Raw genomic sequence first — 26,495 nt, forward strand, 5'->3', positions numbered from 1 at the left:
AAGCAGTCCAGGACAGCCAAGGCTACACAGAGAAACCCTGTCTCAAATATATATATATATATATTTGTATACATATGTATATATGTATGTATATATAACTGACTGAGTCCATCTAAGTCCATCTCTTATGTGCATGTAACCAGGGTTAACCACTTGGGATTGAACAACTTAGTCCACTGATAGGGGAGGATCTCCTCCCCTTCCACCTGACCCTAGCCTATCAGGTCTCATTGTCCTCCCTAGTGGCCTGGTAAGGCTTCTCCCAGCTCAGTGGAGGTGATCAAAGAGCCAGCTACTCAGTTTATGTCAGAGACAGTTTCTGTTCCCCTTACCAGGGTATCCACTTGGAGACCAAGCTGCCATGGGCTACATCTGAACAGGGATTCTAGGTTATCATCATGTATGGTCCTTGGTTAGAGTATCAGTCTTAGAAAAGACCCACATATTAAAATCTGTACACCTAAACAAGCTAAGCAAGAAGGGGGACCCTGGGTAAGATGATCAAGCCTCATTCAGAAAGGCAAATGGGATGGACATTGGAAGAGGGTGAAAAACAGGGGACAGGACAGGAGCCTACCACAGAGGGCCTCTGAAAGACTCTCCCCAGCAGTGTATCAAAGCAGATGCTGAGACTCACAGCCAAACTTTGGGCAGAGTGTAGGGAATTTTATGAAATAACTGGGAGTTAGTAAGACCTAGAGAGGACAGGTGCTCCACAAGGAGAGCAACAGAACCAAAAATCTGGGCCCAGGGATCTTATATCTTAAAGGAAGTTTATAAACTTCATTTAATATATATATATATAATATAATATATATTATATATTATAAATTATATTATATTATAATATATTATATTATATATATTATATATATTAAATGAAGTTTATAAAATAACATATTTCCTATAAGTATGAATCTTTAAAATTATCATACAATCCACTTTCCAAATGTCTTGGTTTATGCATTGTGCTTTAGTTTTGTTCATAAGACTAAGACCACAAGTTTATCTATTATCTGTTCTCCTAAAGGTATGTTCTTTCAGGTCCTAATATAGGTCTAAGATTCATTTTGAAATATATGATCAAAGTACTCCCGTTTATCTTTTGAATGTGGAATTCCCAATTATTCCAACTTATTTGTTTGAAAGATTTTCCTTCCACTGCACTTTTTTTTGCATCACAGTAAAATAATCACTTGTTCATATATATGCAACTTTGTATGTGAGCTCTCTATTCTGTTCCATGCATCTACTTGTCTGTCTTAACCCCAGAATCACATAACAGTGATATCATCAAAGAAACCTTAGAACTCATCAGCATTATCCACTCTTGTTTATATTTTTCAGCTTATACACTCATTTATTGTAGATCTTCTGAGTTTTTGGATTGTTGGAATAAGATTGGCAATTTATGTAAAAATTGATTTGATGGCGAATTCTCTGAATGTAAAAATAAATTTGGGGCACACTGACACATTAACATGAGTTTTCTTAGTCCATTTACATGACATGTGTTTCCATTTACAGGCATCACTTTTTCTCAGTCATGTGCAGTTTTCAATCTATAGTCTATCATAATATGTTTTCTCAAGGGGAAAAAGTAATAATTACTTTGATTATGGTGCTTTATTTAATTCTAATTTTTGTGAATAAAAAGAATTTATTTTTTTTGCTTGTTTGATGACATTTCATATTCTCTAAAATAACTTATTTCTAGCAGGTGATGTTAGGTCCCATTGAGTTTTTTTATATTCACTGTTCCATTGTTTGAGAAAAAAAAAATGGCTGGGGGCATTTTACATCTTTATCTTGCCTTGCACAAAAAGAGAAAAAAACATTTAAATATATTTACCTAGATAAGCATTTTCATTATTTTTTCTAGATAGATATTTTGTAATCTGACACACTTTTCTACAGGTTTGTTAAAAGTTCTTACAGTACTGTTTGCTGTAGATGATATTGTTGTTGGTTGGGGAAGAAAGAGTTTATTTGGCTTACACTGCCACATTGTAGCTTATCATTGAAGGAAGCTAGGACAGGAACTCAAGAAGGGATGAAACTTGGAGGCAAGAGCTGATGCAGAGACCATAGAGGGGTGTTCCTTACTGGTCTGCTCAGCATGCTTTCCTATGGAGCCCAGGACCACCGGCCCAAAGATGACCTACCCCATCAACCACTAATGAAGAAAATGCCCTACAGACGGATCTTATTGGGGTGTTTTCTCAACTGAGCTTCCTTCCTTTCAGATGACACTAGGCTGTTTCAAAATGACATAAAACTAGCCAGCACACCATGGAACAGTGATTTTTGTTGTTGTTGTTGTTGTTTTAGTAGGAGATGCTATATTTTATACACCTTGTTAAGAAGGCTGTCATCCTTAGGATAATCCTTCTGTATGTGAGACTTTTTTTGCAATAAAATATTTCTATGTATGACGGACTTAGATAAAATTGATCATCTTTCCCCTTGGTGAAGTTGTATTTGTATTCCTTGGAATCCTCTTAAATTCTTGCATCTTTTAACAATCAAATGTAATAATGAAATATACCAATTTTAAAGATACCAAATGAGCTAGTTGCTTCTCTAGTTTTAAAACATTAACGGGAACTTTGTTTTTGCTGTGTTATAGGTGCAGAAAAATATAATTGATAGATAAAATGTAAAACCCTAAGTGACGTTCCACAGCTTTAGGCAATGTGTAGACCTTGGGGCTGGCCAAAAGTTCACTTGAACAGCTAATTTAATCTAGCTTGTGATGTTTCCATTGGAAAGTTCAAATAAGGGAATTTTATAAGAACTAAAATAAAATTCGGAAACTTGTCTAACATTTTTTCAAATCTTGCTTTCTTCCCTGAGGATCCAGTTGCACACACATTAGGGCCCCTTGAAGCTTCTAAAGCTTGATTACCTGTTAGTTGCTTTATTTTTTTCTCTTCGTTTTTCTGATTTATATTTCCACATTCTGATGTTTGCTATTTTGTTCTTCTACAAGGAGAAATACATTGATTCCATTCAGGATATCTTCCCTAATGTTTTCTCATCTGTAAGTTTGATTTGACACTTGCAATATACTTCCTCCTTATTTCTTAACTTCCTGGATGGATGGAATGTTTCCACGGTTACTGTCTATACTGTCTTTTCTGCTAGTTATAACATCAGTGACAGTTTCAGATCTCTTTCCATTGATATTTCCTTCTCATTATGAGTCCTATTTTCTTAGCTTTTTAGTCATGCCTTGATAATTTTTATTGGATGTCTAACGTTGTGAGAGTCTTTTGTGACTTCTATAAATCTTACGGTTCTTTCTGGGTGCAGTTACGTAATGTGGAAGCAGTGTGATGATCCAGGGTCTTGGTGACTCACTGGTGCTGGAGGAGCTGTGTTTACTCTAAGGTTTTACCCAGGACCTGAGGTGGGAATGCCCTCGGTGTTCACATGATGCTCCATGAACAATGAGATTTTCCAGGACACTACTCCCAGCCTTCTGCAGGCACTAGGAAAATTCACACTGATCCTCTCATGTCAGCAGTCCCCTACTGAACAATCAAATGAGATACCCACGCTCCTTGTGTGACTGCTTACACCTCTCTCCTCTTAAATTCTCTGACTTCCAAACTGTATCACTTAGGTGTGCTTGCACTTTCAATTTCACCTGTTCTATTCATGCCATCTTCTAGGCCAGACATTCTCAACCCGTGGGTCGAAATCCCTTTGGGAGCCGAACAATCCTTTCCCAGGGCTCACATATCAGATATCCTGCATACTATATATTTACATTACAATTCATAACAGAAGCAAAATTACAGTTATGAAGTAGCGATGCAATAATTTTATGGTTGGGAATCACCAAAACATGAGGAACTGTATTAGATGGTCGGAGCCTACAGAGGACTGAGAACCACTGCTCTAGGCTGTATCTAGCTTCCCTTTGCCTTTATACCACATCTTGGAAGCTCACTCAAAGCAGTATATTGAGGAACCATAGGACTGATTTCATTTTCACCAGTTTGATACCAATCCTGTTCTTTTATTACCTGATGGACAGTGTCAAAAATAGTTTAAAACATTTAGGTGCAAATAGTTAATTGTTTATGTCAGCCAGGAAGCTAAATCTGGTCCCTGGTTCCTGTCATTCTATCTTGACTGGAATGTCCTGTTTTTTTTTCCCATTTAGAGTCAATAGAAGTTAAAGATGGGATGTACACTTTCCAAATTCTTAGGCCAAAGTAAATACATGTAAAAGAGCATAGCTTCTTCTTGATACATGTATGTCAAGGAGAAATATATCCATACACTTAAACAAACTAATATAAATTTTGAATATGTCATCAAATTCTTAAATAATATCAATTATCTACACGAAGCAATGTTCTGATATAACAGGAGGTCATGACTTTGAGAAATAATTTTGTAAGTCCTTTAACAAAATAGTTCCTGCAAGAGCATGGGCTTTGGAGTTAAGCAAACCTAGGTGAGCACCAGTATGGCAATTACTTGCCAGTGTTCTTCAACATCTCATCTGGTTAACAAAATGGGGCTCAGTGGAGCTTTTGAGAAGAGTAAATGTGAGCTGTCTGTTACATGTGCACACACACTTCTGGATGCCTCGGTTTTGTTTTTTCTCTTCAAGTCACTTTCCAAAGTAGCATAGAAATTGCAATTAGAAATCACCTGCTTCAGTCTCTCAGTCTCCTGGGATTTTCTTAGTGATGTGTTAGCTTCTTATTCTGTACATGACCAATCAAATAAATGCATATTGAAAGTTGAATGATCCAGGGTTAGGTGTAAAAGCATTTTACAAGTCCAGGGCACTGTTGTATTGACAGACTACAAGTACAACTTGAGAGTTCACCCAGACATTTCTAAGAGTTGGCTGAGCCTTAAACACATTCTGCAGATCCCGTCTCCATCCATTTGTAAATGAGCCCTTAGTCCTTGATAACCCTGCGTTCTCCGTCCAAGTAGGGAAAAATGAATGGTCCCCTTTACCATGGTTGCCCTTACTGATTACCATGAACAATGGTTTTTAGATGTCCTTACTGGGCTCATTGTTTATGCATATGTTAATTTATACATAAGGTAAAAAGATACACAAATGAAGCATTAGAAATATCACCTGGACCTATGCACATATTAATTAGAAATAGTAGTAGAACAAAATACTTTTTGTCAACAGAATTCAAATAAAAAATATAAACAGAACAGTAGATTATAAAAATAGAGAATATAAAGACTACTATAGATAGAATAGTAACAAAAAAATTGTTAATTAAGAGAGGGCTTGCAGTGACCAGAAAAAAAAATATGTATATATACATATATATATTTCAAGGAAGAATTAGCTGCTGGGCTGTGGCTTACAAGTTAACATAAAGTATATCAAGAAAGTCTGTGATGTAATCAAACTCAAGAAGACCTAGTGTCTCAGTTAGGGTTTCATTGTTATAAAAAGACACCCCTACCAAATAAACTCTTTGGAAAGAAAACATTTAAATGGGGATGGCTTAGAGTTTCAGAGCCTTATTTCATTAATCATGGTGGGAAGCACGGCAGTGTCCAGGCAGACATGGTGCTTGAGAAGCTGAGAGCTCTACATCTTGATAGGCAGATACCAGGGAGCCATACTTGGCATATAAGACCTCAAGTAGCTTGGCATATAAGACCTCAAAGCCTGTCCCACAGTGATACACCTCCTCCCACAAGGCCACAGCTCCTGATAGTGCACTTCCTATAGCCAAGCATTCAAAAACAGGAGTCTATGGGGATCATACCTACTGAATCAGCCATGGCCAGGATGCATAGTGTATTACAGATCTTGAACAGATCATGACTGCCCAGGATGCACAGAAGAGAACTAAAGTATTCACTTAGAAAAACAGTTCGGAAGGGAAGACTTTATTCTGTAGAGGCTGAAGAATGGTCATACAATTTCCCAGTCAGCTGTATGTATGGGTGTCCAGAATGAAGATTATTTGACTGCGTCCTTTACGCACAGGGTAGAAGATCGGAAAGCTTCCTGGAATGTGACAGCGTATGCTGGGAAAGCTAACAGAGGAGAGGAAAGTACCAACACCACCAGGCTGACACTCTTGGGACTATTCACACACGTGCTTTCTAAAATATGGATGCTCTTCTATTTCACTTAGCTAGTTAGTTTTTTGAACTCTCTTAACATAAGACATCAGCCGATGGGTTGAGCCATTGCTTTTTTCTAATCATTGTGGTAAGCAGACAAATGTTAGCACAGCTAATGACTGAGTTATTCATTATATATATTCTACTGAGTTAGACATGTCTGTCTTCTTAAAAATAAGGACCTTTGGGTCCATGACATTTGGAAGGACCATGTTGACTGAGACGAAGAATGGGGATTGCAGGATTTACAAGAAGGCATAAAGAAACTATATCTGAGACTGTGCCAACCTCTTGACTGGTTATGGTTACATACATGTTTGCATACTATACACACTAAAACAGGAATGTTATAGACACCTCAGGAGAGATGATTAAAGAAATTAACTTGGACCCGCTGTGTGTCCAAGATAGACTAGCACTAGTGGAGAGAGAAAGAGAGAGAGAGGGAGAGAAACAATGAATGCCCTCTGTCAAAAGCTTATATGATTTGGACCTATCCTGTCTGGATAAGTAGGAGGGATTGAAGTTAGATGGATAGAAGTGTCACTCTGAAGGAAGGAGACTTTGAGAGACGATTGTGCCTGAAGATATTGAATCACATGCAGAAGACCTGGCTTTCTCACTGGGGGAATAAACTCAGACTCACCACAGCTGATAAAAAAAAAAGCCATGTAACAGAGTGGAGAGCAGAGAATCAGTGCTTCACTGGTATGTACTAGATCAGTAGTCTAAGTTGCTCCTCCTTGTCTGTACAATGGAGCTGATGATACATACAAAGTGACAAACTCACCACAGAAAACAGAAGAAATACATGTCTGGCACCTTGCAGGCTGTGCCTGCCACTTCTGAGCTTTCCGCGAATGCACAGAGGCCCACAGTTACCACATTAAAATGAAAAACAAAAAGTATTCAAGGTGATGTTCAAGATTCTTCTGTGTATGTTTGTGGGATATGCTTGAGTAGGATCTCTTTTCATAGGAAAGGAAAATGCACTTTTAAATTAGAGGGGGATAAGAGCGGGGGTGACTGAAGCAACATGGCAGCTGGCAGTAGATTTTTTTTTTTAAGGAGACGGGCTCTTTTATCATGGAAGTTTCAGTAGCTCATTTATTTCTCATTTCTTTACCTCCTTTGACGCATCTGTAGGAATAGGGGTTCGGACAAAGAGAAGCTGTTGTAGCATCCTGTTTAAGATTCTCTTCATGAGACTTGGTCCTCAGCCCATTTTCTGTCAGGCTTCCTGAAATGGGAAAGCAATGCATAAAAAATTCTCAGGCTCCACAGTGAATTCTCCTAAGCGGCAGACTGGAATTTACAGCTGCCTGTAGACTTCTCCATCTGCATGTCCTGCAGGCATCTCCAACTCAGTACATCCCGAACCAAATTAATTACCCTTCCACACTCTCATTTTCCTCCCAGCCTTCTATCTGGGTTACCGCTATTGCCAACTTACCAGGTACAGAATCTAGAAACATTAGTTATTTTCTTTTCTACCACATAACCCCAATGCCAATCTGCACCTAACTTGCATAGATTCATTCACAGTGTTCTAGTCTGTTTTATTCATCCTGTTTCTTGACTTTCTTCTTCCTGGTGAGGATCTTTCTTTCCACAAGCCCAGAAAAAGTCTCCCTGCTCTCTACCCAGAGTTGCCAAGCTGAAGCTCCAGAGTTAAGCATGCCTTGTCCCCTGTGTCAAGCCTGGTACAATGGCTGCACCTGTTCCCCGGAGCCCCATCCCTCTCGCTTGCGTAAAGCAGTGGAAGCTCTGAGTCACACTAGAGTGTCTGCAAACACTCTAGCAGCTCATCACGGGGATCCACAGACTGGAGCCCCCGAGCCCGCATTTCACCCACTTCCTTTCCCCAGGTGTCCATTCCAGCGTTCCGTGCTGTGCAGTCACACTGAACCACAGGCAAGCTCCTCAGAGCCTTGCCTCATGAATGTTGCCCTTAGTGCTCTCAGCTCCATTCTTCCTTCTCGACTTTGTTCAGCCCTTTGCCTGGTGGAACAGCCTTCACTCCACTTTCCTCCTCTCCTTGCTCGGCTCGGCCACACTCACTGTGCCCTCCTTTTCCTGGAGTTATCGCTAGCATCTCTAACCCAAGTTTTATAAGCTTTGCAACAGACGTCATCTCTTACTGTCTTCTTAGAGTCTCAGGGGGTGCTTTGAATTGCCTGTTAACCAATCTAAAAATAATCTCTTAAATTTTTTACTTTAAAACTTGCAATTTTACCAAAAAAAGCTTTTAAAGGTTCCCAAAGACACAGTTAACAGTCTCCCCCAGCACCATACCCAAACAGAGAACGCCCTCAGCTCTGCAGCATTAAATGTGCTTTGTGAAGTTCCTTGCAGCTTTATTTTTCCAGGTGCACTGCTACCATAAGAGGCCTTTGTGGACCATGACTATAAATGTCATTTGTTCCCATTAAGCAAATGTATTATATAGAAGATGATTGTCCAAATTTATGGTGACTATTCTAGAGGGTACTAAATCGGGTAATATATCAAGATACCTATTTTAAAAAGTCAATTCCTATAATTTGAAGACTGGTGTTTTCTCCCTAAGCTCAATATAATATAAACATGTTATATGACTCTGAGATACATCAAAAGAAGATGCAGCCAAACTTGACCGCTATCTAAATAATTCAAATAAAACATGTGACTGTCAATTATTGGGTTATCATAGGTGAAATTTGAGGAAGTGATTTATTGAAGTTTTTTCCTATATTTCCTCATATTCTGTCTCTCTATTCATCTTTTTCTCTCTAAAGAGCAGGAGTCTCTCTTTGCTGGCCTTTGACTCTTGGGCTTTAGCCGTCTTTTAGCATCTGCCCTCCAAAGAGCTGAGATTACGGCAATTCTCCAACAAGTCTACTTTTTCATATAAATTAACAGCTAATGAAAGCACTAAGAAGATAAATTAACAAAGGTGAGCATATTTATTATGTCAAATTCACTTAGCAAAAGTATGAGCGTGAAAAAATAAAGACATCCTGTCTTTTTCAGTGAAGAGGCAGTTTACACATTATTTACTGAGTTTGAAAATTACTAATATTGTATTCAATCAATCAATCCACAGCCTTTATTTTATACTTTGGAACATATACCCACTGCCACTCTTGCACAGTTAAAATAAAATAAAATAAAATAAAAGGGACAGAGGAGCCATCTTTGACCCTGATCGCATGGGACACATGGAAGCCTCGTAAAAGCTATCCTGCTTCTGTAGAACCTTAGCTAGGAATACTCGAAACAAGAATAACGGTGTGTGTGTGTCTATGTGTGAGTCTGTGTGTGTGTTGCCTCTTTTCCCTTGCCCACAGGTCAGCCCAAAGTTCACACTTTTCAGTCCTCTCTTCTTTGGCTAGCTGGTGAGGGCGAACAGCTTGGCCCTTTTCAGGGGCAGCTGTGCCAAGTACTAAGCTGGGTAGCAGTACTGACTTCTTGACAAGTAGAAACCTGAGAAGTGAAGGAGTAAGGCCCACCCTGAGGACAGTGATGCCCGCTACGGCAAAGGGTATAAAGAAAGAGGCAGACACCAGACAAGCACTCAAATTTCTTTAACTGGGCCTCTGTGGCTGGCTCTAGGGCTCTCACTGCTCATGGTGGTGCCTCCAGAGCCCCAAGGCTTCGTCACATCTGGAAACACAATAGTTCCAAAGGGACTCAAAGCATGGCCATCAAACCTGTAATCTGCCTATAGGCCGTGCCCACTGCGGCTGGCTCTGCGGCATGATCTCAGGTAAAGCCACCCTGACCCAGACATGCTGTTCCGCCTCATTCAGATGACCACTTGAAGATGCCCTTAATGGTGCATTTCAGCTCGAACGCAGAGCTCTACTCCAGGCATCCATGAAGATGGTGGTGGTTTGGTGGAGGATCTTGAGAAAGCATGTCCTGAGACTGTACGCCGGGTCATTTCCAGTCATGGAGGTCTCTCCTCACACCTGCTTCTCTCATTTGCTACTTTCATCGCTGACAAAAGTGCTTGTTGTGTATCAAAATGAACACACTTTCCAGAACTACATAGTGAGAGCTTGTCTTGAAAATTGCAGGAGGAATAAGGCCTGCTGGCAAACAGAGTGCAAGCATAGCTAGGGTTCCAAAGGAAGTCTACCTGAGACTTGCCGGATCATGCCCGGAAACTGATGACCTCACACTGGGTAATGAGACAAGAGCCAATGAGGAAAAGCCACAGCAACAGCCTGTAGTCCAGGAACCAATGGAGCGCTAGGCAGAGGGTATAAAGAGACATCCTCTTCCTGAAATAAATGAGTCTGCTTTTGCCACTTGCCTGACTCTCGTATTCTGTGCTCAACTGACTCTGTGCCCGCTCACCCCACGCCCACCCTGCCCCCAAGGATCCCAGGCCTGGGTTCAAGCAACAGAAAATAAATAGGCACAAACCATCATGATCTAGAAAATATTTATTGACACCTGTATTAATTTTCTTTCCATAATCGGAGAAATGAACACAATACACAAAATACAGTAAAATGCACTTTTCCCATTTCAAATAAATATCTTCTACTTTTTTAAAGAAATTAATATTCTGTGTAATTTGCCACAGTATATTAATTGGTGAAATAAATCAAAGATTCCCTCTAGTTAGACCACCACTTATTTTAGAGATTCCCGTGAGCACCTCTCTGCAGATAGTGTTATTTCTCTGTAAAATTACATCAACTTCAAGACTTTTGCTTTCTGCTTTCAAAAGAAAAACATAAGCTTTTTGCAAAGTGTTTATTGTCAAAAAAGAACCCTCACTTGAGAGAAAAGACATGCACACAAATTTCTGCTGAATCAAGTATCTGTAAAATCCATAGCTGATGCTTCCTGCAGCCAGAGTTGCAGTGATTCTTATGCATCACACTGGTAATTTCCAAAATTAGTGGTTAAGAACTTAAATTAACAGTTGTGAATACAGTACAGACCCAAGACAGAATTTAAAAGTTCTGTTGTTGGGAAAGACACAAAGTAATGGTGCTATATAAGACAAATTTGTCGTTTTCAAATGGTGTTATTCATAACATCATAAGAACTGAAGTCTACTGAATTATACAGACACAGCAAGACTTCTATACATATATTTCCCTGATAAGTTTAAGACAATGTGTTAGCTCTTACAAGTGCTATTAATAAGATTATTTTAATAACCAACAAAAAAGTCGTATTTAGGTAGTCACCAATCTTAAAATGTTTTTATATATAACCAAATCATCCTCAAGGAATCAGGTAATAAAGGCCATTAGTACTGTCTAAATTCCTATGTTAGCAGTCAGCTGGTAGTTTGTAGGCTAGCCTGAAAAGCTAGGTAACCTTCACAGCGGCTCTAGTGCCACCATGATGGTTCATTTCCTTGAATGGATGCAGAAACACTGGTCTAACTGTGTCACCTCAAAACATAATTGTGCTCAAAAAGAAAGAAAGAAAAAAAGAGAGAAAGACAGAAAGAAAGACAGACAGACAGTGGTTATTTACTCTGTCTTCAGCATTTTGAAGGGCACCAATTATTGTTGGTGTGTTAACATGAGGAACCTATGGAAATTATATGCTTAGACATTCTTTTGCAGAAAATTAACATGTCTAAGAATTTCTGAAATAACTGTGTACCCCAAAACTCACTAATCACACAAGTTTGTGATTTCCTTCTTTGACTTTCTTTATAATTCTTCCATCTCAAAGTGTGTATTGAAGCTGTTTGCCATTGATGTATGCTCAAAGATCCTTGAAAGGCTTGGTTTTAAGAGTTCCACAGAGTGACATGACAAGTGCTGAGAAGCATCATTCTTCAGAGATAACATTTGGTCTGTCCCAGGCTCCCTTTTATCATAATATAGAGCCCAGAGCAGAGTAATGGTGAGAATCATGGCCAGGATTTGTGTCACACCAATGGAGATCCCCAGAAACCTTAGTACTTGTAGTTGTTTGGTTCCTCTCAAAAAGGAATACATTTTCTTCCCACAACCCTGTAAAGAAAAGAAATAGCAAAATCAATTTCACGTTATCTGTGTTAAACTGTCAAAAAGAGTGATGTTATAAAAGATTTGAATCAGTTAAATTCATGAATTTTAAGTTAGTGACCCTCAATAAATAGAGGTTGGTGTGCACCCCAAAAAGTCCTCTTAGCTTATCCTGACCAGTATTGTGCTTTTCTTTTCCACACACAGAGACTTAAGTAAAAACCTGCATCTAGAGCACAACCTATTAAATATTTTGTAACGGTGACTGCTTTTCACTTGAGAAATTTAATATAACCTTGGGTATATAGGTTTATTTAATAGCTATACTAATAAAGTATTTACTGATAATAAATCATAAAGAAATGTATTCTAAAACAGTTCATTGGGACTGGTGAAGTAACTCAGCTGTTAAGAGCACTTGCTTCACAATTAGGACCAGAGTTTGACCCAAGCACCCACAAAACAAGCCAGGTGTTTTGTCCATGCCTGTAACTCCAAATTCAAAGCAGTGGAGACAGGATTGTTGGGGCTGCTGGTTTCCAGTCTGGCCCCAAGTTCAGGGAGAGACCCTGACTAACAGGAATAGGCAGAGAGTGACAGAGGAGGGCACCAGGCGACCTCTTCTGGTTTTTGTAAGCACAGGCTAGTGCACTGGTACACATTCAAAGACACACAAATATTTTAAAATTTTAGTATGCATATATATTTACCTTTTATGAAAGGCTGAAGAAAATTTGCATAATGATAAAATGGGAGTTCTTGTTGCTTTTTACACAAAGAGTTGAGTCCTGGTTGAATATTTCAGATTATAATGTTTGATCCTACACCATAAGTTTCAAAGTTGTCCAGTATTTTTATTTTATAATCCCAATGCCAAGGATAACTGGGAATTATGTTGATTTGGGAATATGGCAATAGAGTCCATGACCTCACTTGCTTCATCCCTCATCAAAGGTTCTTTTTGCAGTAGAAGGAAGCTATTTCAGAAATCCACAACTGGGCAAAAGGCAGATAACAACTGACTGTAGAGTGTATCCCCACAGATGCCCACACAACCCAAGCCCTACACCTGAGACTCAAAAAACACAGAAAGTGGGAGATTTTCTGATTCAGGCAACCAAAATATTAGCTGCAAGACAGTGTCATCTACGTATTACAGGGAGCTGCACGGACAGAATCTCAACAATACGGTACCCGATAGTACTTCAACCCCATGTGGTCAACCTGAAACAGATGTACATATGGGAAACAATAAATGGGATTACTGTGTTGTATTTATACATACATGAATCAAAGCAGGAGGAGGACAAAGCGTGACAAAGAAAAATGGAGTAAAGAAACAAAGAAAGGGTACTGTAACTGCGCTGTCAACTTCGGGAGAAAGCACTGTACAGCTGTCTTATCTCCAGAGACCTAGGTACACTGTAAGCCCCCAGCTCAGAAATAATTCACTCTGCTAAAGGAATTTAATTTAAAATTAAGGTAAATAGCTGAGATACCATTTTATAACACATCTTAAAAACCTTGAAAGCTCTTGGTTTCCAGTAAAAGTGACTCTGTGTTTACCCTATAAAGATAGCCAGTTGAATAAAAAGAAATTCATAAATATTTAAATTACTGCCTCCTTGTCTGCTTTAACAGAGTCCACAAAGAATCCATATGTCAATGAGGGCTAGACAAGGAACCACTTATCATTTCATATATCTTATTGGAAAAAGGAAGTCCTTCCATTTGCAGAAACACTAGTTGGTAATTTTACTCCAATAATACATCACTTCAAAGAAATAAGAAATTCTGTAAAAGCGGTCAGACACTTTGCAGTAACTGCCATTTCTTTAAATAAAAACTTTAAAGAAAAAAAACAACAACAGCAAACGGCTATCAACCTTGCCAAAAGTAAATTTAAGTGCTTAAGCACTTGTAACATCTCACATCGGCTTGTAGTCATGTCTCTGGCTTTCCTACCATAACAAGAAAGATGAACACACACACACTGACATGCCTATCCAGTGTGTAGAAAACCAAAATGCAAATCACCAAGACAATTTAACAAAGTTCAACAAGATTTGAAACCATTCCACTCAGGTCTTCTATCAGAGTCCATTCATCTTCGTACTGCTTGCGTAAAATCTTTCTGTGGTACAGCGTAGTGTTTTGCTGAGGTCATGAAACCAAGCCTCACTTCTCTCATCTTAAAACAGGTAACCGGAGCCACTCGTTTGGGATGTTGGGAGGGTCAATGAACAAACACTCAGAATCCTGTCGAGAACTCAGTGAGAGCAAAGGCTGAGTTGATTCTGACCTGGGTGTCAGTGAATGGGTTAGAAAGCTCAAACCTAAATGCAGATGGAAAAATCGATGGCTATCAGAAGAGAAAGTGAGTTGCAACACTTTGTAAGATTATGAAAATCCCCAAAATATAGCATTATCTCACCAACAAATGCTGATGTTTTAACCCTTGTCTGCAAGAACCAAAGTGTCCATTGGTATTTTTCAGGAAAGGGAAATCACTATCCAAAATGTCTACCTGCCATTGAGAGGTTGGATGCCCGGCCTTCCATACCAAGCAAAGAGTTCATATAATTTAGAAATAGTTACTTCAAAAGCATTTAAGTTCAAAAGTTTTAGTTTCAGACACATGGAACATTAATATAGATAGACAATTCCTTCAGTCTTATTGCTGAGAAATATGTATCACATTGTCCTATCAGTTTCTCAGGAAATGAACATGAAGCAGCCTTGGGTGGTACTGAGCTGATGCTGTTTGTCTCTGTCTGCAGAGTTGAGGCATAAATATGAGTTTTTAATGCATATGAAATTTAGAATGGCAATTCTACCATCTAGTTAATGATAAATTTTAGAATGAAAGGTGAACCACTCAAGGATCCAAATTTTCAATTAAATGAGAAAAGAAAGTTCAAAAGATCTATTATATAACACATTGACTACAGTTAATAATGTATTCAAAAAGCAAAGCATTCAGGAAATTTCCATGCTGACGGCTCAACCTTTTGAAATGCAATACATGAATTATTTCATTTTGCCCCTTCAATAGTCTCTAGAAGTTAAATTTTGCCCATATATTTTTCGTCTTTGTATTGTCTCTCTTTCCTTGAGAATAACTCATTTTACACTGAAAGGTCATAAAAGAGGTAATATTTCTTTTTCAAATATGTAAGTAAACCATAACAGAAGTTGGTCAGGTACAATTTGTTGGGCTTCATGTTTTGGCGTTATAAGAAATCAGTGTTGATATTCTTAAACATCATCTTAAACTTTTAATATGTACACCATTTTGCATTACCCAAGGTGCACTGGGAGCGAGATGATACATTAGTTAATATATAAATATTCCTGAGTGAGGTAGGTCTTGGAAGTCTGCAGGCCCACATTCCGTTTTGTTTTTTTTTTTTTTTTGAACATAGTGAAAAATTAGTGACAGCAAAAAGTGTGCACAGTAAGACTTCTGAGCAGTGTCTTCTTCCACACAAACAATGACAGCACAGAAGAAATGGTCACAGTCAATTTTCTTAGAACTCTGGGAATTAGCCAGAGATTTGCAGCAATCTGAGTAGCATTTTTTTTTCCAGAAAGCACCTGGCTCTCAAGAAGAGAAGGAGGCTTTGTGGCATTCGGACGTCCCCTGTTCTCACCTCTCTTCTCAGCTTTTTAGGAGTCTCAAAAACCAGTCTACATTCATGGTGGGTGCTGGGCACAGAAGAGCAAAATAGGGTTAAGGCCCTTTAAAACCTAATTTCTGATAAGAACTGCCATCATTTGGCAGATACAGTGGTTCTCTAAACTTCTATGTTGTTTTTATGTGACCTAGAGGTCAGCAAAAGCATCAGCTTCACCCTTCTTAGTGTTCATGAAGGACAACCAGAGCATCTGTTGATCACAGAGCCAGCCTAAGGTGTGGATTGGCAGTTGTACACCACTGGGCCAAGTAAATGCTTAAGAGACCTCACAGTTGAGAAACGGTGAGTTCACCTATCAGGTGTGCTTGGGAGAGCACCTGTGTGTGTATCTGTGAGGACTGAGAAAGTTACACATATGCCCACGGTAATGCATGAGCTGAGAAGGCCCTAAGCCCTCACTTCTAAATGGCCTTGAGATTCTTCAAAAGGCTAGGAGAAGTACCAGCTCCAATCACCTAAGGAAATCAGTGTTCATTCATTAACTGACCCTAACCTACCTGAGCAGGGACTTCAAAGGCCACTCATAACAAAAAAATAACACAGGCTTAACAAAATTAGTGTAGAAACCTCAAAAGGTTGGCAAGCAAACACAAGAAACTTTTATGGCACAGGGTGTGAAGCGCCCAGCTGGAAGCAGGAAAAAGAAGGAAGAATAAAGAGAAGAGAAGAAGGTAGGAGGGAAGAAGGAAGTGAGAGAGGAAGGGAGGGAAAGAGAGAGAGAGACAAAGGAAAAGGAGGGAAGGAAAGGGGAACAAAGGGAGGAAGAAAGGAAAGAAAAATAATTACAAGACATGCAAAGAAAGAAGAAAGACACATGAATACACATACACATATGCATATATGCACAATATAACAATGTTCTAAAGAGGTGGTTCTCAACCTTCCTAGTGCTGTGGTGCTTCAACCATAAAATTATTGGTGACTCCAACCATTAAATTATTTTCATTACTACTTCATAACTGTAACTTTGCTCTTGTTGGGACTGTAATATGGATAAATATCTGTTTTCTGGTGGTCTTAGGTGACTCCTGTGAAAGGGCCATTTGACCTCCCAAAGGGGGCATGACCCACAGGTTAAGAACAGCTGTTGTAAAAGCATCACAAGGTTGCACAGCTAACAAGACTTCCCCATCTGACTAGCGAGTTTTATCCACACTGCTCCTTCTCCTTTGACAGGGTCTCTTATATCCCAGACTGGCCTCAAATTAATTCACTGTGTACTTGAGGGTGGCCGTAAACTTTTATCCTCCTCCCTCTACTTCCCGAGTGCTGAGATGACAGCTCTGTGCTGCGACACCTGGCGTGCGTGATGCTGGGGACCAAACAAGCATCCTGCATAAGCACTTTCCACATAAGCACTCTCCAGCTGAGCTAAGTACACCATCAACTAGCTCTTACCAGTCTCGCCTGGGCTGCAAGTACCCCTCTAATGGGATACGCCGGTCCTAGTTCTGTGCCCAACCTGTTCCTTTTCACACAATAGGGACATTGCTGCCTCACTTTAACCCTCCCTGCAATACAATGTATGAACCTAATATACCTAGTTCTTTCTAGCTTACCAGCTAGCGATGCCTAGCCCCTAATGGTTTGGGTAGGTGGGGGTGTCTCAAAACAGGGTTTTCACCATGAACCGCTGGCTGTCCTGCGACTCACTCTGTAAACCAGGCCGCCCTGGAACTCACAGAGATACTTGCCTCTGCCTCCCAAGCGTTAGGATTACAGGCATGGGCCACCACTACTGCCTGGCTCTCTAACATTTTTTTTTTTCTGGATTATGCTGAGTCTGTCAGTGTTACATTGAAAATCATAAAGATTCTTAACTTTTAAAAAAAAAAAGCTAGAAAATACGGCAAATTTTAGAGAAAACCAAGGCTATTATAAACGTGTTGGGATCCAGGTGAAAAATACACTTTTGGTTCACTCAAAGTATCAGGCATGATGGGTGTCATTTCCTTCTATTCAAGACTGGGTGTGGTTTCTTTCTATACCAGGAGGCAGCAAAGACTTGATCTCTTTCTTGAGGCATAACATATAGTTTACTCAGAGAAGAAATCCTATTGGAGTCCTCTACTTTTCAATCAGTGTGTCAGTATTATCACTTCATCATTTTGCCTACAAATCACACCCTTCATCAACGCAATTCCTATCAAAATACCAACACAACTTTTTACAAAAAGAACAATTCTCAGCTTCATATGGAAAAACAGAAAACCCAGAATGGCTAAAACAGTCCTATACAATAAAATAACTCCTGGAGTTAAATCCTTCCCTGACTTCAAGCTGTATTACAGAGCAACAGTAATAACAACTGCATGGTACTGGGGTAGAAAAAGACTGGTTGATCAACAGAAATAAACCCAGAAACCTACTGACAAAGGAGCCAAAATAATACAATGGAAAAAAAGATAGCATCTTCAACATATAGCACTGGTCTAACTGGATGTCTATATGTAAATAAATAAACAAATAAATAAGTTAAAATGCAAATAGATCCATATTTATCACTATGCAGAAAACTCAAGTCTAAGTGAATCAAAGATCTCAACATAAAATCAGATACATTAAATCTATTAGAAGAGAAAGTAGGGAAAAGCCTTGAACTCATTGGCACAGAAAACAACTTCCTGAACAGAACACCAACAGCTCAAGTTCTCATGAAACTGAAAAGCTTCTGTAAGGCAAAGGACACTGTCAATAGAACAAAACAGCAGCCGACAGACTGGAAAAGATCTTTGTCAATGCAATATCTGACAAAAGGCTAATATCCAAAATATATAATGAACTCAAGAAATTAAACACCAGCAAACCAAATAATACAAGGAAAAATGGGGTACGGAGCTAAACAGAGAATTCTCAACAAAGGAATCTCAAATGGTTGAGAAACATTTAAAGGAAGGCTCAACATCATTAGTCACCAGGAAAAAGCAAATCAAAACGACTCTGAAATTCCAACTTCTCTTTTTTTTTCCTCCCCCAGACCTGAGAACCAAACCCCAGGGCCTTGTACTTGCTAAGCAAATGCTCTACCACTGAGCTAAGTCTCCAGCCCCTGAAATTCCATCTTACACCTGTCAGAATGGCTAAGATTAAAACCTCAAGCGACAACACGTGGTGGTAGAAATGCAAACTGGTACAACCACTTTAAAACTCAATCTGGTGCTTCCTCAGAAAATTTGAATAGCTCTACCTCAAGACCCAGCAGGGATAAAAATAGAACAGAGATTAAAGGAATGTGCAACCAATGTCTGGCCCAACCTGAGACCAACTCCATGGGAGAGAGAACCCCTGACACTACTGATGAAGCGCTACTGTGTTTTCACATGGGAGCCCAGCACCACTGAGCTCCGAGAGGCTCCGCCCATACGCAAATGGAAACAGAAACTGAGACTCACAGCAAAACATTGGCAGAGCGCAGGAACCTTATAGAAGAGTGGGTAGAAGGATAGAAGGACTGGGAGGGGACAAGAGCTCCATAAGACCAACAGTCTCAACTAACGTGGGCCCAGAGGGGCTTGCCGAGACTGAAGCACCAACCAAGGACCATGCATGGACTAGACCTAAGCTCTCTACACATATATACCCAGTGGGCAGCTTGGCTTCCATGTGGATTCCCTAGGAAGGGTATCAGGGGCTGTCTCTGACATTGTCTCTGTTGCATGTTTTTTTGTTTGTTTGTTTGTTTGTTTGTTTTATCACTTTCCCTTGGCGGGGCTGCCTTGTCAGGGCATCGTGAAAGAAGAAGTAGAAAGTCCTGATGCAACTGGATATCCTGGGGTGGGTTTGGGGGTGAAGACTCCCCTTTTCTCAGGGGCAGTGGAGCATGAGGATGAGGAAGGGTTGAAAAGGAGGGACCTGGAGGAGACGAGAGAAGGGATTAGACTGAGATGTAAAGAGGATAACTAATTAAAAAAATTTAGGGGCTATAGAGATGGCTCAGCGGTTAGGAACACTGACTGATCTTCATAGAGGACCTGGGTTCAATTCCCTGTATCCACATGGAAGGTCACAATTGTGACAGGAGATCTGACACCTTCATACATGCAGGCAAAACACCAATGTACATAAAATACAAATAAATAAATAATTTTTAAAAATTAAAAAAATAAAAAACAAACAACAAGCAAAACCAAATAACACCCTTCAAACAATGCAGAAATTTTAGTCTTTAAGTTTGTCCCATATGAAATCATATTCTATTCTGCTCTATCAAGGACCATTTGGAGCCAGGCAATGGTGACACACACCTTTAATCCCAACACTTGAGAGACAGGCAGATCTAAGAGTTTGAGGATAGCCTGGTCTAGAGAGTGAGTCCAGGGCATCTAGGTCTACACAGAGAAACACTGTCGAAGAAGGGAGAGGAGGAGGAGGAGAAGCAGCTTTTGGAAGTATTCTAGGGATTATTCAAATTAAGATAAAGTGCATCTCTACGTACTAGCAAACCAGATCACAAAATTCTGCCGGTATACAATGTACTGAACTAAGCTTCTATGTATTATGTCCCACTAAAGTAGTTTACTGATATGTTGTGAAGAACACTTAAAAAAAAAGCCATATCTAAACTGGTGAAAATAACACTGAAAACATTTTCCTAGATAAAATATAAGATCCTACTTGAAAAAACAGTACTTTAAAATTGCCCTCCTTTTGGGAAATTAGATTATTTCCTCTTCCAGTATGATGATTATCCAGAAGAGCACGTCTCCATGTCTCCTCGGTGCTCTGCCAGAAAGCTCAGCAAAAGCAGTTCCCTTTCCATTCACCTTGACTTTCCAATTCTATTTGTATTTCATTATCATTAACACACAGCATCATATATGCTGCATTAGATTATTTAATCAAAGGCACAAGGTATAAGCATGTAAATAACAGCACAGATTTCTTAAGGTGAAGATGATTTAATATATCTTTGATGACACAAAACAATCTTGCAGCATAATAAATATTATACTGAACACCTGAATCATTTCCATTAATGCTTAAAGTCAGATTAACTTTTCAAACCAACATCCCTCTATCTGTGGTCATTTTCCTCTCCTTTCTTTCTCTAAATTGGTCACAGAAATAGCTCCAGCATTCAGTTTTCACTTGGCACCACTCTTCTTGAAGTAATTAAATCATAACATAACCCTGAACTTACTTATAGCCCCTGAAATGATTATAAATACTGTTTATACTTTTTCCGTGTGATGTTGAACTGTTAGGATACTAGGTTTACACAAAACAATAGGTCATATGTGTGCATGGTCTATCACTGTTGGCAGATACATAGCTGTAGACACAACCTTCTTACAGTGAAAAACTAGAAATAAGAGAGATCAACGTGGGTTTCATTTTTATTCACCACTGGGAAGAACTGAATTTCATCCATTTGCTTATTTGCAGATAAAACATTGAGTTGATTTTACCTGAATATGTTTTCATCTTAAATAAAGCCAAGTGAGCCCTACACTAATAACCTCAGATAATTCACAAGTATGAATAAGACTTCTTGGCTCACCTATTTTCCTTGTTACAATATTAAAATTCTGGTCCACTGTAAGCCATAAATAACAACATCACATTTATCAGAAGAGGGAAAACATGACTCTACATTTCCTGGCATCTATGTGAAGGCACATCAGGATGCCTCATTTCACTTGAGGAAATTATACACTTGAAATTATTCTCTGATCTATCTCCAAAATGAGTTTCTAAAATTGGAGGAACACCATGGCTTTTCAGTACTCAGTATTCTCAGACCACATCAAAAAGCCAGGCAGGCCTTGAAAGAGTTATGAAGATAAAGCATAAATAAGATCTAGATGCTGATAGATGCATAAGAGTATTGATATTTTTATAATTGATTTTTAATGATAAACACGACTTTCAAGTTTGAAATGACTGTGGTAATTAGTCACAGTCAAATAAAGAACCTTCAGCTCTATTTTCTTTAGAATCCAAGAACCAAATGATATGAGTTCATGAGTTCATATATATTAAACAGGTTGGTCAAAAATTCCTCATTAAAAATCATAAGCCTGGAAGGGAATTAAGTGCTTACTTAAAGAAAAACCTAGACAGTATGCACTAAAACAACACTTTCTAACCTGTAAAGTTTATCCAGGCACAGGAAACACTAATGCAGAAGTTCTTTTATTTATTTATTTTTTAATGCTTGACAGATCCTCTTAGTTCACCAAATCGTCATAATGTCCACAAAACATAGGCAACATTATTAAGTGTAAAATAAAATGCTTTTGCTGCACATTTTGCAATTTTACCAAAACTGCATGCAAAGAGACTAGAGCATAAAAACTCAATAGGCACACTCAGGTGTCCATAGCAAGAGGATCCCCAGGCCTGGCTCACAGGAGGGTCTATTTGTAGACCTCCCCTAATGTGATTTGTCTACCCTAGCTGCTCAACTACCAGAAGAAAGAAATTTGAGTCTTTGATTTGAAAAGTTTTAGTAAACTCAGCTTGTTCTTGACCATGTATTTAAGTCTGGAGAACTCTAAATTTGGGCTCCTGAACCAAGAAGATTCAAGTTTAGTCACTCACAGGCCTTACAATCTGAGGCCAAAGCAACTGGTTACTTCTTCCTGGGTTACTTCTTCACAAAATTCTGATAATACTGACAGAACTGTCTTAGGGTTTTGCTGAGGTAATACTTTTAACCATGTTAGTATCCTGGTTGAAAACTCAATGTTTCTGTCAGAGCTTGCACTCCCTACCCGAAAGGCAACAATGGCTAAACATGAAAAAGCACTGGGGAAACAAGGTCTCATGACCTCCTGTCCTTGTGTGTGTGTGTGTGTGTGTGTGTGTGTGTGTGTGTGTGTCCTCAGAGCAAGGTACAGGTCCTCCACTTCTGATCCTTTAATGCAAGCTTTAAAACCTATAAACCCATTTTTCTAATCTTCCCTTGTTAAATCCAGTGACAGGTGTCCAGCTCCACCCTGAGGAGACAAAGGATATGATGAAGAGAAAAAGGAAAGAATTTGAAACTGGTCTTGCTGACAGCCTCCTCTCTGGTTGGTCCTCACTAGCTCATATCCCTTTTGTCTGGACATGTTTCTCCACTACTCCATATTTTATTCATTAGATTTAGGGTAACAGTTTTCATTTCTCAAGGCCCTTTGTGTGTAAAAGTTCTTTTGTGTAAGTGTTAAGCTGTCTTACAACAGTGTCAGCTATGGCCCTTGGGGTGGGTGAGGAGACAGTATGTCCTCTGCCTCCCATACTGCTTTCAACCCTTGACTAAGCAAAGCCAAAGAAAGCCTGGCACATACAAAGGCCTTCCCGGAATAGGATATACTCCCATTACATGCCCTTTCTTCTGCCCAGGGCCCTCGGAGAAAGTAGGAGTAATTCTGAAAGACAGGTGTCTAAGAGGGAAAGGTTATATCACCATTAGGCTCAAGTTGTTGAGCCTTGGAGCTGACAAGCAGCCCCAAGTACCTGGCTCATCTAGGAAATAGAAACATACCTCATCCAAGCCATTGTACTAGTCCTTCTTTAATTGGCACACAGAAAATCACATCTCTAGCTGAGTTCTGCCTCTCGAACTCCAGATTGCCTCCCGGATTTCTGCACCGCCCTGCACCATAGCCTTAAAGGCAACACTTCAACGATGGAATAAAGGAATCTAATCACTCCCAACCCTTCAGTTCAGGTTTCAGCTCTCCAGGCTCCAAATCAAAGCACCACACCCAAGCCTACACCTATTTTTTTTTCTGTTCTTGATTTTAAGTGCCTTTTCCACACTTGTCCTCTCCAACACATTCTCAGTGCTATAAATTGAACCTCAGCCCTTATAATCACATGAATTATCCACCAGTCTCCTACCTAATTTTTGTACCTCAAGCCTGGATCTTTGCCTTAATCTCCTGCCTCATCCCATTCTTTACAACACCAGCATTACGATTTCAAAAACAGATCTAAAGTAATTGCTGTGTAACATACTTTCTTGGACCAAAATCCTATGAAGACTTTTTATGGCACTACAGTCTGGAGGCAAACCTTGACAGTCTTTTAATAAAGCAGAGGAGGAAAGTGGTCATTCTGAGCAGTGAATAATGAACAGGAAACTCACAATTGAAAGAACAATGCATCCGTATACCTGCAGCAAAACTGCCAGAGCGCTTCCAGCCAGAGTAGTTCAAGCAAAGTCTGAAGATAAAAGCCTGCCCCTGGGCCCGCACCAGCCACAAACAACCCAAACTGGCCCTGCAGGAGCTTTGATAAAACAGGCAAGACCCCAAGCCAGAGTTAACCTGATCCTGCTGACAGTTTAGAAGGAGATAATGAAGATAGAAGAAAGGCAGGAGGGAAGATCTCTGAGTTTATATAAAGAACCCTGAGAAAGGAACTTCTTGGGGAAATTCCATCTAAATAACCACTGAGCTTGAAAAGCTTCCTACCGTTCACCATCTGGGCAGGGGGTTCTCTGTGTGTTTATCTGGCCATGGAGATTCATTACTAATAAATCAGTTCCCCATGACTACTTTGTAATAGGCCTTCCTTTCACAGGAATGCTTCAAATGCATGAGCACATTTGCCTTTTGACTCAGCAATTACAGACGACTATGAAATCTCCGTGTTAGCAGAACATACAGGGCTATTCATAACCCGGCCCCTGCTCTGTGCATCATAGTGACATGACAGGGCCAGTCTCTTCACTTGCTGTCAGTTCTAACTTGGGACCATTGCTTGGCTGGAAACGGTCTCTTCTGCCACCTGCCAGTCAAATGCTTTCTTCACTTGGATAACACCCTTTAAGGCAGAAAGGCCAGTGACACACCATTACTCTCCATTTTCCTCCCACTGCTTATCTACAGCACAAAGACAATGGCCACTCAGGATTTCCCACTCCATCCAGCTCCTTTCTGTGCCCTCCTTCAAGAGGACTTAGTTCTTGCTCCATTTTCTACACCCTTTTGCTGCTATTCTCTTTGTGACTTGGCCAACTCGCCTGAAGATCTAAACTCCTCCTCTGTCACCTCCTGTAGTTCTCTGTAATTCTCTCTCCTGATTTCTTGTCTGTATCGTGTGTGAAGATTTTCTTGGTCCTAAAGAGAATCCCATACAAACCAAAGATGACTAGGTGAAAATCAATTGGCCCTGTCAGTAAGTAGAGCTTGATGAAAGGCCATCTTTACTTCCCAACGTAGCATTCTGTACCCATAACATTTTGTAATTTCTCCACTTCAGCTCGGGATTGCTAGGGGAAAATGATTCCATACACAAAGAATACCAATTGTTAGAATTGATCCATGATGTTAATAAGAGAGAGATATTAACAAACAGCACTTAAGACTGAGAAGTTGCTCAGAAAAATAAAGGGGAAAGATAATGTGTACTGGTTATCCTTCGAGTACAGAAGAATGCAAAAGGGATGGCAAGAATAAAGCCACACAGCATCCCAATGAGAAAAGACAGTGTGAATTTATTGTCCTCAGCCTATGACACATCACGCAAGACTCAAAGGAGAGTATGAAGACTTCAAACGCTATTAATGACCAAATTCTAGGTTATCCTTGGTTCTTTTCAACTATTCCATGTCCATCTGTGTGTACCATGTTTAGTGCTAATTCTGCTGTTGCTTTACCTAGAGTTTGAAATAGTTCATATGCATCCTCCTTCCCATACCCCCTTGAGAAAGTTTGGCCACTTTGGCCTGCCAGCAACACGATTTCTATTGGCTTTGATTAGTTTAAATCTTCCTTCCCCCTAAGGTTTCCTTTGTGCAGCTTTCCCTTCGGTGAAGCTCACCGTGCTTTAACTATGTCCCCAGCCTTGGCCCCGTCCACGTTGTATTTGAAGCTCTAGATACACCGCTCTTCATCCATTGTCCAGAAACCAAATAACAGAAAAAAGGTTTGACCGCGACACTTACTGCCCTTTGTGAGTTCTTTACTCACAGATGATAGAGCAAGAAGAAATAAACTACCATCGAAAGCCATGGTTCTCAACCTTCCTAACATCGCGACCCTTTAATATAGTTCTTCATGTTGTAGTGACCCCTGCCAAAAATCATTTTTGTTGCTACTTCATAACTGTTCTTTTGCTGCTGTTATTAATAATAATGTAAATGTCTGATATGCAGGATATCTGACATATGACACTTGTGAAAGGGTCATTTTACCCCCAGTGGGGTCGTGACCCATAGGTTGAAAAGCACTGATCTAAAGAATCATATATGGATTATAGCAACATATTTGCTTAAGATAAATTTACTGTTATTTGAGATTCTTCCCCATCCCATGAAATACAAAAAGTTTAAGGGGTTAAAGGAAAAATGTCCCAAGGGCACTCTGCTGTGTGAAGGAGCTCACTCTGTCTTGCCCTTACATAAATCACTGAGAGCATTACTTTTCTTACTTTTCTTAAGATTTGGTCAATACATATTTAGCAGTCACCTCTCTTTTAACTACAAAACAAAGAAATGTACCTCTAGACACACATTCTGCTCGGCTTTCTGTACCTCTTCTCTTTACATTTTGAATGGATTCATTTGAAGGAGGGCTGCTATGAGCCTGTTTACCTTCTTCTACTTTTCTTGAGATACTGTACTGGAGCCTTTGGATCCTCTTGAAGGGCCTGTTTATGCTTCATTTTCTATCTGAGATAAAGACACAGCTATTCTCCCAAACACAGTCCCTTGAAGAACTGATTAAAGCTATAGCTTCTGCTCACCAGCAAAATGCAC

The 26,495-nt window shown here is 39.6% G+C and overlaps 1 protein-coding gene across 3 annotated transcripts in view; it reads right to left on the bottom strand.

Annotated features, from left to right (window-relative positions):
- Nucleotides 1–10,550: 10,550 nt before the first annotated feature.
- Nucleotides 10,551–26,495, bottom strand: part of Tspan12 (tetraspanin 12) — a 91,853-nt gene continuing 75,908 nt past the window's right edge. For all 3 annotated transcript variants that reach the window (XM_055608094.1, XM_055608093.1, XM_055608095.1), the window contains one exon: nt 10,551–12,110. In XM_055608094.1, the coding sequence (XP_055464069.1) occupies nt 11,805–12,110 (306 nt within the window). In that variant the 3' untranslated portion in view covers nt 10,551–11,804. The remainder of the gene's footprint in view (nt 12,111–26,495) is intronic.

This window comes from Psammomys obesus, unplaced genomic scaffold (assembly GCF_907164565.1).
Source record: "Psammomys obesus unplaced genomic scaffold, mPsaObe1.curated_primary_1811, whole genome shotgun sequence".
NCBI lineage: Eukaryota > Metazoa > Chordata > Mammalia > Rodentia > Muridae > Psammomys > Psammomys obesus.